At 38.5% G+C, this 14,903-nt stretch overlaps 1 protein-coding gene across 1 annotated transcript in view; it reads right to left on the minus strand.

The window, feature by feature from the left end:
* Adam32 (ADAM metallopeptidase domain 32) overlaps positions 1–14,903 on the minus strand; it is a 107,831-nt gene that overhangs the window by 84,724 nt on the left and 8,204 nt on the right. Inside the window, exons 3-6 of the mRNA XM_090353888.1 lie at positions 8,111–8,172; positions 7,454–7,529; positions 3,226–3,302; positions 926–1,103 (exon numbers count right to left, since the gene is read on the minus strand). Of these exons, the coding sequence (XP_090210014.1) occupies positions 926–1,103; positions 3,226–3,302; positions 7,454–7,529; positions 8,111–8,172 (393 nt within the window). The remainder of the gene's footprint in view (positions 1–925; positions 1,104–3,225; positions 3,303–7,453; positions 7,530–8,110; positions 8,173–14,903) is intronic.

The following is a 14,903-nucleotide window of genomic DNA, read 5'->3' on the forward strand; positions in this document are numbered from 1 at the left end:
AATTTCAAAAAATGCCAGCACCAATAAGAGCCATGAAAGTAGCAAGACAGAAGCAGCTCACTATGAATCAGGGACACCAATAGATACTGCAGTACATTTGGGCCCTGCGTCATTCCAGAACATAGTAGATAACATAGTGATAACCTGACTCCCTATCTCATTTACAAATTCATGCAAATGTACACAGCTTCCTCCAGCAAATGCTTCCAGTACCAGTCTTGTTCTGCTGTTCTCTTTCCCCTAGAGTAGCATCATAAGTTCTGTGCTCATACTCTAGCCATCAAGAAACAACAAAGATGAAGAGGAAGAAAACTCTTCTCTTCACAACTCAATCCAGAGGGGACCTGATTGGGTTCCACCACACATGGTGATCCACAGGTTTTGGCTACCTTGATACAGAGGGCGTCTTTTAAAAATGTTCTTCTTAAAGTTCAGCTATATGCTGAAGTTTTGTTAAACTGTCAGCAAACAGGGAGATCATGTTCTGGGAGTAGCTAGCACTGCCACTTTTCCAGAAGCTACTCATAAACCAACACATGCACTTACATACTCAATGGTTTCTACAGCCACCTGTGACGATTCTGCTAGTTACTTCTGTCTCCATATATGAAGACATATGTAAATGGTGGCTCCACTAACAACCAGGAATATAATGATAAATGTAAGTAAAGAGTATTGGGGGACTTTTTTAGTTTATATTGCACACACTCTAGGAACCACTTTAGAAAAGGTTAAGAGTATAACAGAACAGAATTAGAACTAAGAATTAAGAAGGTTATAAGAAGTGACAGATTATTGCAAGAAAGAAAAGCGATGCACATTTTCAAGAAATTGTACATTAGTAGAAAGAAAAGGCATTTGCTACAACTGTACAATCAGCTAAAGCATTTTGCTTTGAAAGCAGTAATAAAAATATATCACTTACTCTTTTACTTATAAAAATGCTATAGTCCACTGGATTTTCTTCCAGGTTTCTGTCGCTTTCATTAAAATTGTCAAATTCTTTGTTTTCATTCCCCAATTTATAAAGAATATGCTGAAATTCAACTGCAGATTCCAGAGGTTCAATTCCATAAGACACATTTTCAAATTGCAACATTCCTCTGTAAAATTGAGGATAAAAATTTTAAGTACTTTTAATAATAAAATCAACACCATAAAACAGGCAAAAATCCAAAAGAAATAACGATACGGTATATTTTGAGTCTAGTGTCTTGTTCAAAACTCTCTTTAGAGAGATAAATAACTCAGAAAAGACAAATGATTTCCCTAATCCATTTATTTATAAGACCTTTTGGCTCAGTATCAGTGGCTATTGCTTTAATCCTAGCTATAATACTTGAAAAGCTGATATCAAGAAGATTGTGAGTTTGAGGCCAGCTTGGGCAACATTGGGGTGCAATGGCACAAACCCGTCACCGATTGACAGAGGGTAAGATGGAAGGAGAGTGACACAAAGCTAGCCAGGGCTAAAATAGTCATGAGATCCCCATTGCAACAGCAAAAGCTGGGTATAGTGGTACATTCTTCAATTCAGCTACAGTGGGAAACAAACAGGAGATTTGAAGGCCAAGTTAGGCAGTAAACCAGATTCTATCTTAAAAATAATCAGAGCTCCTCCCGCAAATCAGACCACCAGGGATAGGGGAAAGTGCCTGCCTATGATGCACAAAGTCCTGAGTGTAAACCCTTCTCTCTCTCTCTCTCTCTCTCTCTCTCTCTCTCTCTCTCTCTCTCTCTCTCTCTCTCTCTCTCTCTCTCTCTCTGTCTCTCTCTGTCTCTGTCTCTGTCTCTCTCTGTCTCTGTCTCTCTCTGTCTCTGTCTCTCTCTGTCTCTGTCTCTCTCTCTCTCTGTCTCTCTCTCTCTGTCTCTCTCTCTCTCTCTCTCTCTCTCTCTCTCTCTCTCTCTCCTCTCTCTCTCATATACACATACACACACACACACACACACACACACACACACACACACACACACACACACCAGCAAAAATCATCTAATCAATTGCTAGGAGTAATTGAGCAATCCTGTTCTCCAAGTCAATGACTAAATAGAGTAATAATAAAGTGGAATCCTACCAGGCACCAGTGACTTATACCTTTAATATTAACTACTCAGGAGACTGAGCTGTGAGGATCATGGTTTGAAGCCATCCTTCAAAAAGAAAAGTCCATGAGACTCATCTTCAATTAACCACCAAAAAGCCAGAAATGAAGCTATGGCTCAAGTGGCAGAGTACTAGCCTTGGGTAGAGGTGGGAAGAAGAATCCTGATGAATTTCTCTGTGATTAATAACGCCTTTAAAAAATGATACATAGCTTTAATAACACAAAAAAATGTAATCATGAAATGATATTTGGGTTTTTTGGGGTTTTGGGTTTTTTTGTTTTTTTTTTTTTTTTTTTTTTTTTGCCAGTCCTGGGCGTAAGCTCAGGGCCTGAGCACTGTCCTTGGATTTTTTTCTCTCAAGGATAGAACTCTACCACTTGAGCCTCAGCACCACTTCTAGCTTTTTCTAAGTATGTGGTACCAAGGAATTGAACCCAGGTCTTTGTGCATGCTAGGCAAGCACTCTACCACTAGGCCAAACTCCTGGCCCTGAAATGATATTTGTTTATCTTGTTTAGGCACATGATTTGAATAAGAAATCAAAAGTGAGACTCAAAATTAGTAATTTAACTACTCTTCCTTGCATACTAGTAACTGCTGGAGTCACTGCTAATTTCAGTGTTCCATATAAAAATGAAAACATTTGCTTGTGAAAAAATGGATCATACACAAAACAAAACTGGTGAATTTCCTGGCAAAATGATAGTTTTTCTAAGTAGAGTGGAGAAAAGCAGTATTATAACATAATATGAGCATCAAATTAATTGTTCATGTTCATTGTAAAGATTATTTTTTTACAAACAGCAAAATTTCTTTATCTTTACTTCACCAAACACAAAGACACATGCAATGGAGGACTTGCAAATGCTTTAAGCCATCTTAAAATTGGTTCCTCTAGCTCCAGCACTTTCAGTTGTCATTTCTACAGTGAAGAAATAATAAGGATGTGATGGAGTATGAACCTTCCAGGAAGATAAAAATGTCTTGTTAGTGAGGAAAGAGGTGTTCAGAAGAGAGCATCATTGAGCAAGCTCTCTCCATGAGACTCTTCCTCTAACTGCACATGATGTAACCACAGTGAGCACACCACAGCCAGTTACGTAACAAAAACAGAAGAACCTCAGTCCAGAGCAGGTGCTGAGTGTGACAACAGAGCCTGGATATCCTTCGATGTAGCCATGATAGTAGCATTGAGCCTAGGAAAGAGAAGAAAAAGTAACTGGTTACTTAGGACTTGAGTGCTGAGAGTTTGGGATAGTAGTAGAGTGCTTGTCTAGCATGCACAAAGACCTAGGTTTGATTTTTCAGTACCACATACACAGAAAAAGCCAGAAATAGTGCTGCAGATCAAGTGTTAGAGCTCTAGCCTTGAGAAAGCCCAAGGACAGTGCTAAGGCCCTGAGTTCACACTCCAAAAGTGGCAAAAAAGAAAATCACCACAAAAGACACATAAGATTTAAACGATTTCCCACTTGTAAACTTAATAGAACCTTTTCAGGTTGATGATAGGCTACATGATGTATACAAGGAAGAGTAAAGTAAAATTCAGGAGAAAAATGTCTCTCTATATTTGCCACTTTCACTTACTTCCTCTCTTTGGATTATGGCTTATTATGGGATTACTATTCTTTTCCCTGTTTCCAATATGCATGTCCCTTTGGGTAAAATTATTGTCCAGTATATGAATCAATGTCATTAATTAAACTATAAAAATTGTGGATCAGATTTCCTTTAAAATAGGATAAAAGGAGACATTTAAGCAATATACTCATCTAGGAAAACTAAACACAAACCAACGAATAACTGAAGCTTTGTTAACTAAATGAGTAGACAGCAAGGCAAGATGCATTCCTACAGGTAACTGGGGACATCTGAGGATGTAGGAATTGCCATTACCAGCAGGATACAAATATCTCCACATCTGTATAAGCTAAATAACGTAACTTTTAAAAAATGGAAAGCCCAAATTGAAGGAAAGCAAAAAGAAATTCATAACCATATTAAACTATTTTAAAACCTAATTTTTCTCAGTAACCAATAGATCAAGCTTCCAAAATGGGCCGGTTTGGACAGCAATGTTAGCAAAGGAATAATTATACATAAAAACAATACCTAAATTCTGCTTTCTAAACACACAATGAAGGTTTGCACAAATAAAACTATACTCTTGGAAATAAAGCAGGACTCAACAAACTTTGAAGGGCCAGAACTGTCTCTAATCTTGGGACACTCAAGCTGCAGGTAAAGGGGTAGGCGTTGCTGTGGGAGGGGGAGGGAAAACATCATACAATTTCCAGGATTCAGTGGTGCTATGTGAGATTTCTTAACATACTGCTTTAGGAAACTACTAAGGATTAGAAGAAAAAAATAAAGGGAAATGATGGCCCTGTTTATTACAAGCAAAGTAGATGTTGAATACAATATCTCAGCTTTTGGGAGGGGTCAGTCATGGGACTTGAACTCAGGGCCTAAGTAGTGTCCCTGACCTTTTTCATTCATGGATAGTGCAATAGCCCTCTGAGCCACAGTGCCATTTCTACTTTTCTGGTGGTTAATTAGAGATGGGAGTCTCATAGCCTTTCTGGCTCAGGTAGGCTTCAAACTGAGATCCTCAGATTTCAGCCTCTTGAGTAGCTGGGGTTACAGATATGAGCTGCTGGCACCAGTTTCAACAAATTTTCATTGCATGCTCACTTTGTACCAAATACTTTTTATGCAGTAAATAATAAGACAAAAGACCTACTCAGATGAAGATTACATTACAGTTTAGAAAGAGAAACAAAGTCAATGTTTTAAACACATGGCATATCATATTGGATAAAGCCAAAACAGATAAAGGAAACAAAGTGCCAGGGATATGAGTGGAATTTAAAATGTGGATTAGTCAAGAACAGATTGGGAAATTCTGCATGAAGACTTGAAGAAAATGTGGAAAGCACGTGTGTATCTTTTAAAAAAAAATTCATCCCAAAAGCATTAAGTTTTTTTTTGCGAGACCTGGGGCTTGAAGTCGAGGCCTGAGCACTGTCTTTGGGCTTTCTCAAGGCTAGTGACCTATCACTTGTGCCACAGCACCACTTCCAGCTTTTTCTATGTATGTGGTACTGGGGAACTGAAAACGAGTCTTCATGAATGCTAGGCAAGCACTCTACCACTAGGCCAAACTCCTAGCCCCATGTTTTTAAAGCTTTTATGTCTGAAGAACAAGACTACTATGGCACTGGAAAAAAGTGTAATAGAGGTGTAAGACTAGAAGAAACAACATCTGGGGGATAAAGAGAACTAACCAGGCAGTGTGAAGCATGCCAAACACTGAAAATGACTAGGGGATTGCTTTGTGAACAAGAAGAGGCCAACCTCATGGAGAGTTCTGAGCAGACAGTGACAGAATCAGTCTGGATGCCATGAGAGGAAGGTCATGGTGCAGAAGCTGGGAGACTGGCCAAGAAGACTATGGCAATAATCCAAACTAAAGATGATGTTGGGACATCTCTGGATGGAGCGAATGGAAAAAGGAAAACTCTGAGTATGGAGCGATGGAGACAATAGAACTTATTGCCTACTGGCAATAAAAAAAGGGTTATGCAACTGTGACTTTGGTTCAATGACGTTTGTGCCTGTGTATCTTTAATTTATATTACTTACTTGACAAAATATGCATGAATAAAGAAGTAAATACTTAGTATTCAGGAAGTTACAAAGTAGCAGAGTAGAAGCCTTCTCTCTGAGAGTGAGAATTGTCTGGATAACAAAAACAGACTACATTCTGAAATGTAAAAGCAGAAGACAATGGGGAACCATTAAGGAGAGTCAGGACATCTGGGAGTCCCAGGACAAGAAAAAATTGGGAAATGGTTTGCCACTCCAGCTCTGGGTCTCCTGGGCAGAACTGGATGCTGAAGTCTCCACCAGGAAGTGAGCTAGGCAGCTTCTGTGACAGTCTGTACACTACCTGACCTAACTGCAGAACAATTCACATCTCACAAGGGGCTGTGCACCCTTAGGTGGGGATTTGACAGGGCAGTAACCTCCTCAGCAACAAAGAAGGTAAGCTTTCAATCCCCATGTCCAAAAGGGCCAATGCCAGTGACTAATCTGAGTATAGGCCTCCTGTTTTGAGGTACTCAGAGGTCTTGAAAAGAAGGAATAATCACAGAGGAGGGTGTCATCAGCTAGCAACACAGGAGCTAAGACAGAGGTGGTGAGGTCCTGTGGAAACGGCGAGCCTGACTTGAGTGATGTCAGCAGTTAATGGGACGTGGGAAGTGACACAGTAGTGGCCTTTCCCTCCTGTCCTCTGAGGTGACAGGTGTTTAATTTCCCTGAGGATCAGTTCAGCAACTAAACAGTGAGTCCTTGGCTCACCCGCTGGGGCTTCAGGAGATGCCAAGCTGGCTATGAGAGCCAGCAGCTGGCCCATCACCAAGAAAACAAACAACAAATGCTGGCAAGGATGTGGGGAAGATGTGTTATAGGGAATGTAAATTTGCTCAGCCACCATGAAAATCAATAGGGAGTTTCCTCAAGGAACTAAAAATAAAAATATTATCCTTATATATCACACTTGGGCATATCTCCAAAAGAATGCCAATCAAAATACAAGAGAGAAATCTACACACTCATGCTTATAACACTGTTCACAATTAACAAGCCTGGGTTCCCAACAATCAATGAAGGAAATGTGATACACACATCCTTCAGTCATAAAGAAAAGATAAAATGTATGTTGTTTGCATGAAGATGGATGGAACTGGAGATTATGTTAGGTGAGATAAAACAGGTTTAGAAAAACAATATCACATGTTTTCACTCATATGTAGAATGTGGACCAAAAATAATAGGGCATAATTGGACATGATTGTGCAAGTGAGACTAGTTGGGGGAATGGGTGGAAATCAATGAGAACAGGGAGAAGAAAGAAGGGGTGAAAAGACCTAAATATTATAAAAAACATATAGTGGTGAGGGGGTTGGAAAGAGAGAGAAAGAGAGAGAGAGAGAGAGAGAGAGAGAGAGAGAGAGAGAGAGAGAGAGAGAGAGAGAGAAATAGCATAATGAAACCACCAAAACTTGTTAAAAAGAAATGGAGAAAAAAGAATGGAGCTAAGATACCTCAACAAAGCCATTTTGTACAATTAATTTACACTAATGAAGAATAATGTTCATAATCTAGGCAGTGTAAAAGGTTCTTCATCATTCTAGTCTGCCAAAACCTCAGAAAAGTACCTCACTAAGTGCCTTAAATATGTTTCCTGTAGATCCTGAGATCGCTGTGTATTAGGAAAGCATTTATTCTATGTGGGGGGAGAAAGTTTTTAAAAACAAAAGAATGAGACTTTAAAGCTTACCGGAATATCTGAAGAATGAGAAGTTACAGATCCTTGTTTATATAAATAAACCATAAAACGATCAGACAAAAAATATCTGAGTACAAGAGAGATAATCAAAAGGTTATTCTTTTTGAAACCTACAAAAGCAAGTCTACAAATCTGTCTGCTTTTATGAAGTGCTTTCCAAATATAACCACATTCTATCATGTATGCATCTTCCAGCTACTTCCTACTAACTTCATAATGAACAGCTTCAGGAAGTAAGCTCTATTTTTTAAGTTCCTAACCCCCCCTATTCATGAAAACTACTTGAGGCATTCGGACCAAAAATACAATTTATGAGATAATATCTCTTCAGGCTGTGACTCACTCCTGTAATCCTAACTACTCGGGGGGCTGAGATCTGAGGGTCAAGGTTCAAAGCCAGCTCAGGCACAAAAGGACCTGAGACTCTTATCTCCAATTAACTTCTAGGAAATGGGAAGTGGGCCTTGGCTCAAGGGTAGGGCGGTAGCCTTGAGCTGAAGAGCCCAGGGACAGTGCCCTAGATGAGTTCAAGCCCCATGACCCACAAAAAAAGAAAAAAAGATAATATCTCTTCATCTAAGATAACTAAAATAAGAAAACCATTTCAATAGTTAAATTTAATCCCAAGCCAAAGAATTAAAAACTTACCTTTTCTTCAGGTGTACAACATATGGTTTCTCATGTATTGGAATAATATAGGATACCTTTTCCTAGAGGGTCCAGAAAAACAGAAAATGAAGATAAGATTAATACAAGAAGTAAGGCAACAGCTCCAAATCAAAGCACTATTTTCATGGAAATTCTCAGACCACATGTGAAAATCAAGAATTTATACCAATCTGAGAATTTATACTGGATGAGAAGTCTATACACAACTAAATTTTAAACTCTTCTGAAAGAAGAAAGCAGGTTCTCTGCTATAATCTCTACTAAGGTGGAATCATTAGACTAAGATGTGCCAGTGAAGCTTACTCTACCTGGCATAAAAATTACTTAACCATTTTCTCTAAACTCATGTTAATGACATTATCTACTCCTGTTTTTGTGGGTTTTTTTAAATATCTTATTGTTATTGTAAATGTGAGATACAGAGGGGTTACCGTTACATAAGAAAGATATCGAGTGTATTTCTTTTTGAACATATCACTCCTTCCTTCACTCTCTCCCAGTTTTTCCCTCCCATCCACACCCACATTTTCCACATAGTGTCTAGTAAGGACCACTGCTGCATTGGTTCACGCTTTGTCCCTCCATTTCTGTGCTTCCCTCTATATTTCCTATATTTTTCAATGAGCAATACTCCAGAAAAATTTTCTATTTTCAAATTAGAACATTAACCACAAAAGGCTGGAATATTTACAAGTCAGAAAACAAGAGTAACAAGATTTAATCTGGGAAAAAAAGACATTGTGAAAGCAAAATTTAGACCTTCTGAGCAAAGGCAAAATAAAGCACATAAAAACAAAAAGGATGCATAAAGAGAGGAGCAGCCCCAGAAACTGTGGAGAGAAGAGGCAACTTGGACACTGTAAGGGTCTGTACAGAGCAGGGAGCTCCTGACGTACACAGGGTTGAAATGAGACCTGAAGCTGAACGTCTTTGGAAGGAAGCTGTATCACATACCTGAGTGTGATGTGGTAAGAGCAGCCCTTCAACTCTATGGCAATCTTCCGAATTATCTCAGTCTAACCATGCCAAAACATCAAAGATGAATTGAGTGGCATCCTACAAAATACCTGTCCAATAATATTCTTCAAAACTGTCAAGATTATGAAAAACAAGGAAAGACTGAGATGCAAAGAGACATGGAAAGTACTACCCTGTACAATCAATGAGAAACTCGTGGACTCTAAATAAAGCAGTTCAAATAATTGTACTAGACTCATGTTACTTTCTTAGTTCTAATGAATAATGCAGCAACTGAGTAATATACCTTTTAGCATAAGGGAGAACCAGGAAACTGCATACGGGAACATTCTGTAGTATTTTTTAAATAGTTTGTAAATCTGAATGTTTTCCAAAGTTTTTTGTTTATTTTTAAAAGCAAAATAAATGAAGGAAAAATATAAGGTGGAGCTACCAAAAAGAATTGTGTATGAGTTAAAATTCAAAATGATAGGAAAATACTTTCTTAAGTGAATCTAAATGTAACAATTGAACATAGATGCTAGAGCATCCTTATCTTGTTTTAAAGGGGACTTTAAATGGTTCTTAGGTCAATATGTTTTGAGACAAGTGAGAAAATCAAGCAAAGTCAAGGTGAGTCAAACAAATACATTCTTTTACTCATATGTGGAAGGTGGGCCTAAAAGGCATTTATATTTACGGTTAAGTGCATACATACATATAACTACACACACAGAGATAGAACATGACTATTAGACCTCTGTAAGAGAAGGGAAGAGGGAAAAAAATGAAAGATGTATAGCTTCAAAATACAAAGTAGGAATTGTGAGAAAAGCCATCTTTTCTATCAGAGTTGCTACCTTGCTGTCAACCTCTTGAGAATTATTTTTCTCATAAATTCCTGCTTAAGGGTTGGAAGTGTGGCTTAGTGGTAGAATGCTTACCTAGCATTCACAGAAAAAGCAGGAAGTGGTAATGTGGTTCAAGGACAGAGTGCTAGAATGGAGAAAGCTCAAGGACGGTGCCCAGGCCCCAGAGTTCAAGCACAACAACTGGCAACAATTAAAAACAAATTCCAGTGTCAGCCTGGTGGCTTAGCTCTTGTGGATAATTCTATTCTGCTAAGAAAATATCAGCAAGTAAAGAAAGTAACAGAGGGTGTGAGTAATTAAGACAAATAATCTTATCTCAAAGTCTTTTAATGGTCGCTTTATGTAATTGTATTACCCTTTTCAAACTACCCAAGCAGGGAACCTGAGCTAGGCCAATCTGAGCAGATGGATATGACCTGTTCTGTTTGGGATAACAGAAGGCAGCAGCTTTTGTTCCCTTCAGTAAAAGCTGTTGATCAGTAGGTGGTTGAGAGAGCAAGGGAAGAGAAAGCGATAGAGAGGGTTATTCTAAGCAAAATATAATATATATGAAATACCATAGTGAAACCCCTGGGTTCAATGAATACCTACTGGGGAGTGGGGAGGGAAGAATGATAAGAAAGTAAAAACAGACACCAGTAGAATACAGATAGCCTATAGCCCTTGGGTTACAGCCAAAGCAGTACAAGGAAAGAAGTTTATAGCAATCAGTATCTACCTAGGAAAAACAAAAGACCTCAAATAAAACATCCACCATTGTACATCAAGGAACTACAAGATTAAAAGAAACAAAAACAAAAAACCTCCAAACTAATAAAAGAAAAGAAATGGTAACAATCTGGGCCGGGAGTTTGGCCTAGTGGTTAAAGTGCTTGCCTAGCATGCATGAAGACCCGGGTTCGATTCCTCGTGTACCACATACATAGAAAAAAGCCGGAAGTGGTGCTGAGGCTCAAGTGGTAGAGCTCTAGCCTTGAGAAAGTCCAAGGACAGTGCTCAGGCCCTGAGCTGAAGCCCAGGACTGGCAAAAAAAAAAAAAAAAAAAAGAAAAGAAAAAAAAGAAATGGTAACAATCAGAGTAGAAATGAAATAACCCTGCAAAACAATATAAAATGTCGATTAAACGAGTTCAGACTTTTGAAAAGATAGACAAAACTGAAAAACCATCAGTTATATTAAATAGAAAGAGTAGACATAAGTAAATAAAAACAGAAATAAAAAGGAGACATTGCCTCCAACACCACAGAAATATAATCATTAGAAACTATATCTGTATGTCAGAATACTGGAAAGTGTAGGATAAAGGGACAAAGTCCAAAGACAAAGTCCAAATTATGTACAAAGACTGACTTACAAAGAAATAAAAAACAGCTGGGTGGGGTGGCTCACACCTGTAATCCTAGCTACTCAGGAGGCTGAGATCTGAGGATCAAGATTCAAAGCCAGCCCCGGCACCAAAGGACCTGAGACTCCTATCTCCAATTAACCTCTAGAAAATGAAAAGTAGAGCTTGGCTTGAGGGTAGGGCAGTAGCCTTGAGCTGAAGAGCTCAGAGACAGTGCCCAGGCCAGGTTCAAGCCCCATGACCCACAAAAAAATATATATATATAACAATAATGATTAATGAGATTGAATCAGTAATAAAAAGATTTACATCAATGAAAAGATGACCAGATGAGAAAACCAAAAATTCATTTAGAGGCATAAAATACTCCAAATAGACCAAGTAATCCTGAGTAAAGAGCAATTCTGGAGCTATCACAATGTCTTTCAAATTACACGACAAAGCTATGGCAACAAAAATAACAGTACTGGCACAGAGGCATGTAACCCAGAAGAACAGTATAGGTTACCAATGGATGAACCACACATCCACAGCTATGTGGTTCTCAACACAAATGCCAAAACACAAGTTAGAGAAAAGACAGCCATTAGCAGCTAGTACAGAGAAAGCTGCATATAGACATGCTATAAACTGAACCTATCTTCTGTTCAAAACTCAATCTGAATAGCTTCAGATCTATGTAAGAACTGAAACTAGCTCCAGGAATATGTTAGAACTCACAGGCATCAGCACAGGGCAGCCCCCTGGACACTCAGGAAAGTGAACTACACAATGCATGAATGGAGATAAGAGGGAGGGACTGAGAGAGAATAAAAAATAGAAGGAAATGTACTCATTACCTAATTCATGCAATTGCAAAGCCTCTGTGATCCGCTCTATAATAACAATAAATTAATAATAGAACAGGAGTTAATAGAGTGTGAGCACTTATCACAGAAAGAAAAGCTTCTGGGCTGGGAGTTTGGCCTGTTGGTAAGAGTCTTTACCTAGCATGCATGAAGACCCACGTTCAATTCCTTGATAGCACTTACACAGAAAAACCCAGAAGTGGTACTGTGGCTCCAGTAGTAGATTTCTAGCCTTGAGAAAGCCCCAGGACAGTGCTCAGGCTCTGAGTTCAAGCCCTGGGACTGTAAGAGAGACACAGAGAGAGAGATCGAAAGAAAGAGAGAGAGACAGACAGACAGACAGACAGAGACAGAGACAGAGAGACAGAGACAGAGACAGACAGACAGACAGACAGACAGAGAGAAGCTTCTGTACAACAAAAGAAACAATTACCAGAGTAAAGAGACAACTACAGAATAGGAGAAAAGTATTTGCCAGCTATTCTCTTTATAAGACTAATATCAAGATCTACAGAATTTAAAAAAAAAAAAAACAACACCAAAATTACCTGGCCAAATGAACTGAATAGACATTTTAACCATCAAGAAGTGCAAGTGAAATATGTTTTAAAAGAATGAAAATGCAAATTAAAAAGAAAGATCCACTATGGACATGGTATTGGAAATATAAACATAACTGTATAGACATAAAAACCTGACTCTATAGACATAATGTTTTATTTCATAAACTAATATGTATCTATGATATACAAACCCTTAGCCTAATTTTATTATGTTCTAAAAACTAAGTGCCAGTGATTGTATATAGAGATTCCCTTCTTGAACACTTGTTAAACATGTCATTTGAAATATGATGTAAAAATCAGTGTTAATAAATTCTTTAATAAAAAAATAAAGACTGGTGAATATAATGTAACCCTTCTATTAATTACAGTAAAAAATATATAAAAAATAAAAAGATCCCATCTCACCCCAATCAGAGTAGTTATCATATCATCAAGAAACAGAGACATGAACAGAGCCACTTTGCTGGCCGTCCCTGTGTCTCCAGGACCCAAAAGCAAAATCTCACCTACATTGGCTCTAATAGGAAATGGGTAAATTAGTAAGCTAGCCTAGGACAGAAGCAAGAAGAAAGTAGTCAGAAGAATAAAAAGAACAGATTCTTTTTTTTTCTCCTTTTGTTGGTTGTGAGACTTAACTCTGGCCCTGAGTGTTGTCCCTGACCTCAAGACTACCGCCCTACCCCTTGAGCCACAGCACCACTTCCAGTTTTCTGGTGGTTAATTGCAGATAAGAATCTCAGGGACTTTAGTGCCCAGGCTGGCTTTGAACCTTGATCCTCAGATCTCAGCCTCCTGAGTAGCTAGGATTATAGGCATGAGCCACCCACCGTGCAGGCTTAAAAAAGAACAGATTCTAAATCGCTAAAAAAACAAGGAAAAAACCCTTCCTTGTCCTGAGAGTGCCAAAACATTTTCATTCGAACATCATCCAGCCTAAAAACTGGTCTCTCCGTCTTTTTTTTCCTTCTCATTTCTACTCTACTTGGTTTGTTTCTGGAGAGGTCTACCAAATTAAAAACTTTACAAGTGAAATAAAAAAATACAACTCAGGACTGTGAGTTTGGCCTAGTTGTAGAGTGCTTGCCTAACATGCACAAAGACCTGAGTTTGATTCCTTGGCACCACACACATAGAAAAGACCAGAAGTGGTACTGTGGCTCAAGTGGTTAAGCACTAGCCTTGACAAAGCCCAAGAACAGTGCTCAGGCCCTGAGTTCAAGCACTGGTATTAGCAAAAAAAAAAAATTATAACTCAAACTAGCAAAGTAGAGCAAATGGAAGACAAACTATCCCCACCTGAAGATGAGGGAGTCACAGTAAAATGTTCAGCATCTTTAGCCATCAGGGAAATGCAAAGTAAAACTATATTAAAATTGCATCATACCCCAATAACTATCATCAAGAAAAAGAGGCACTTCTGTTACTAATAGAAATAGAACAAAATGTTTCTTGTCTTAGAGTTGGTAGGTGCAACAATGAGCAGTGAATGTTCAATAACTATGGAAAGCAGTATGGTGGTTCCTCAAAAGACTAAACATAGAGCTCCCCATGACCCAGCAATTCCACTCCTTGGCATTTATTTACCCAGTGGTCCAGAAACAAGGACATACTAAATCCACTAGCACAATGATGTTCACTACAACACTATTTACCATAGCAAAGATAAGGAACCAACCCAGATGCCCCTCAGTAGCTGACTAGATCAACAAGATGTGGTATTTATACACAATGGAATTCTATGCTGTCATCAGAAAGAACGACATCGCCCCATTTGTAAGGAAATGGAAAGACTTGGAAAAACTCATATTAAGTGAAATAAGCCAGACCCAAAGGAACATAGGCTCAATGGTTTCCCTCATTTCCCTCATTTGTAATAATTAGTACAAACCTTGGACTCTCCTAGCAGAGGATTACAATAGCTCAAAACCTAGATAGTTAAGGCCATATAGGATAAGACTAAATGAAAGGACCTCCAGGATATGTAAACAAGAGCTATATAATGAGTGGTTGTTGTCCTTAATGTGCTATGTTATTTCTCATCTCTTTTATTGTCCCTTAGTTATTCTCATATTGTTACAGTATCTTACCTCATTATCTGGTATACTGTATATACATTTATTTGTTTATTTGAAATAGGATAGGGAAGAGATAACAAGATGAGGGGAGGTGTGGGAGTAGGGAAAT

The sequence above is a fragment of the Megascapheus bottae genome, chromosome 20, assembly GCF_031878675.1.
Source record: "Megascapheus bottae isolate mThoBot1 chromosome 20, mThoBot2.hap1, whole genome shotgun sequence".
Classification (NCBI taxonomy): Eukaryota; Metazoa; Chordata; class Mammalia; order Rodentia; family Geomyidae; genus Megascapheus; species Megascapheus bottae.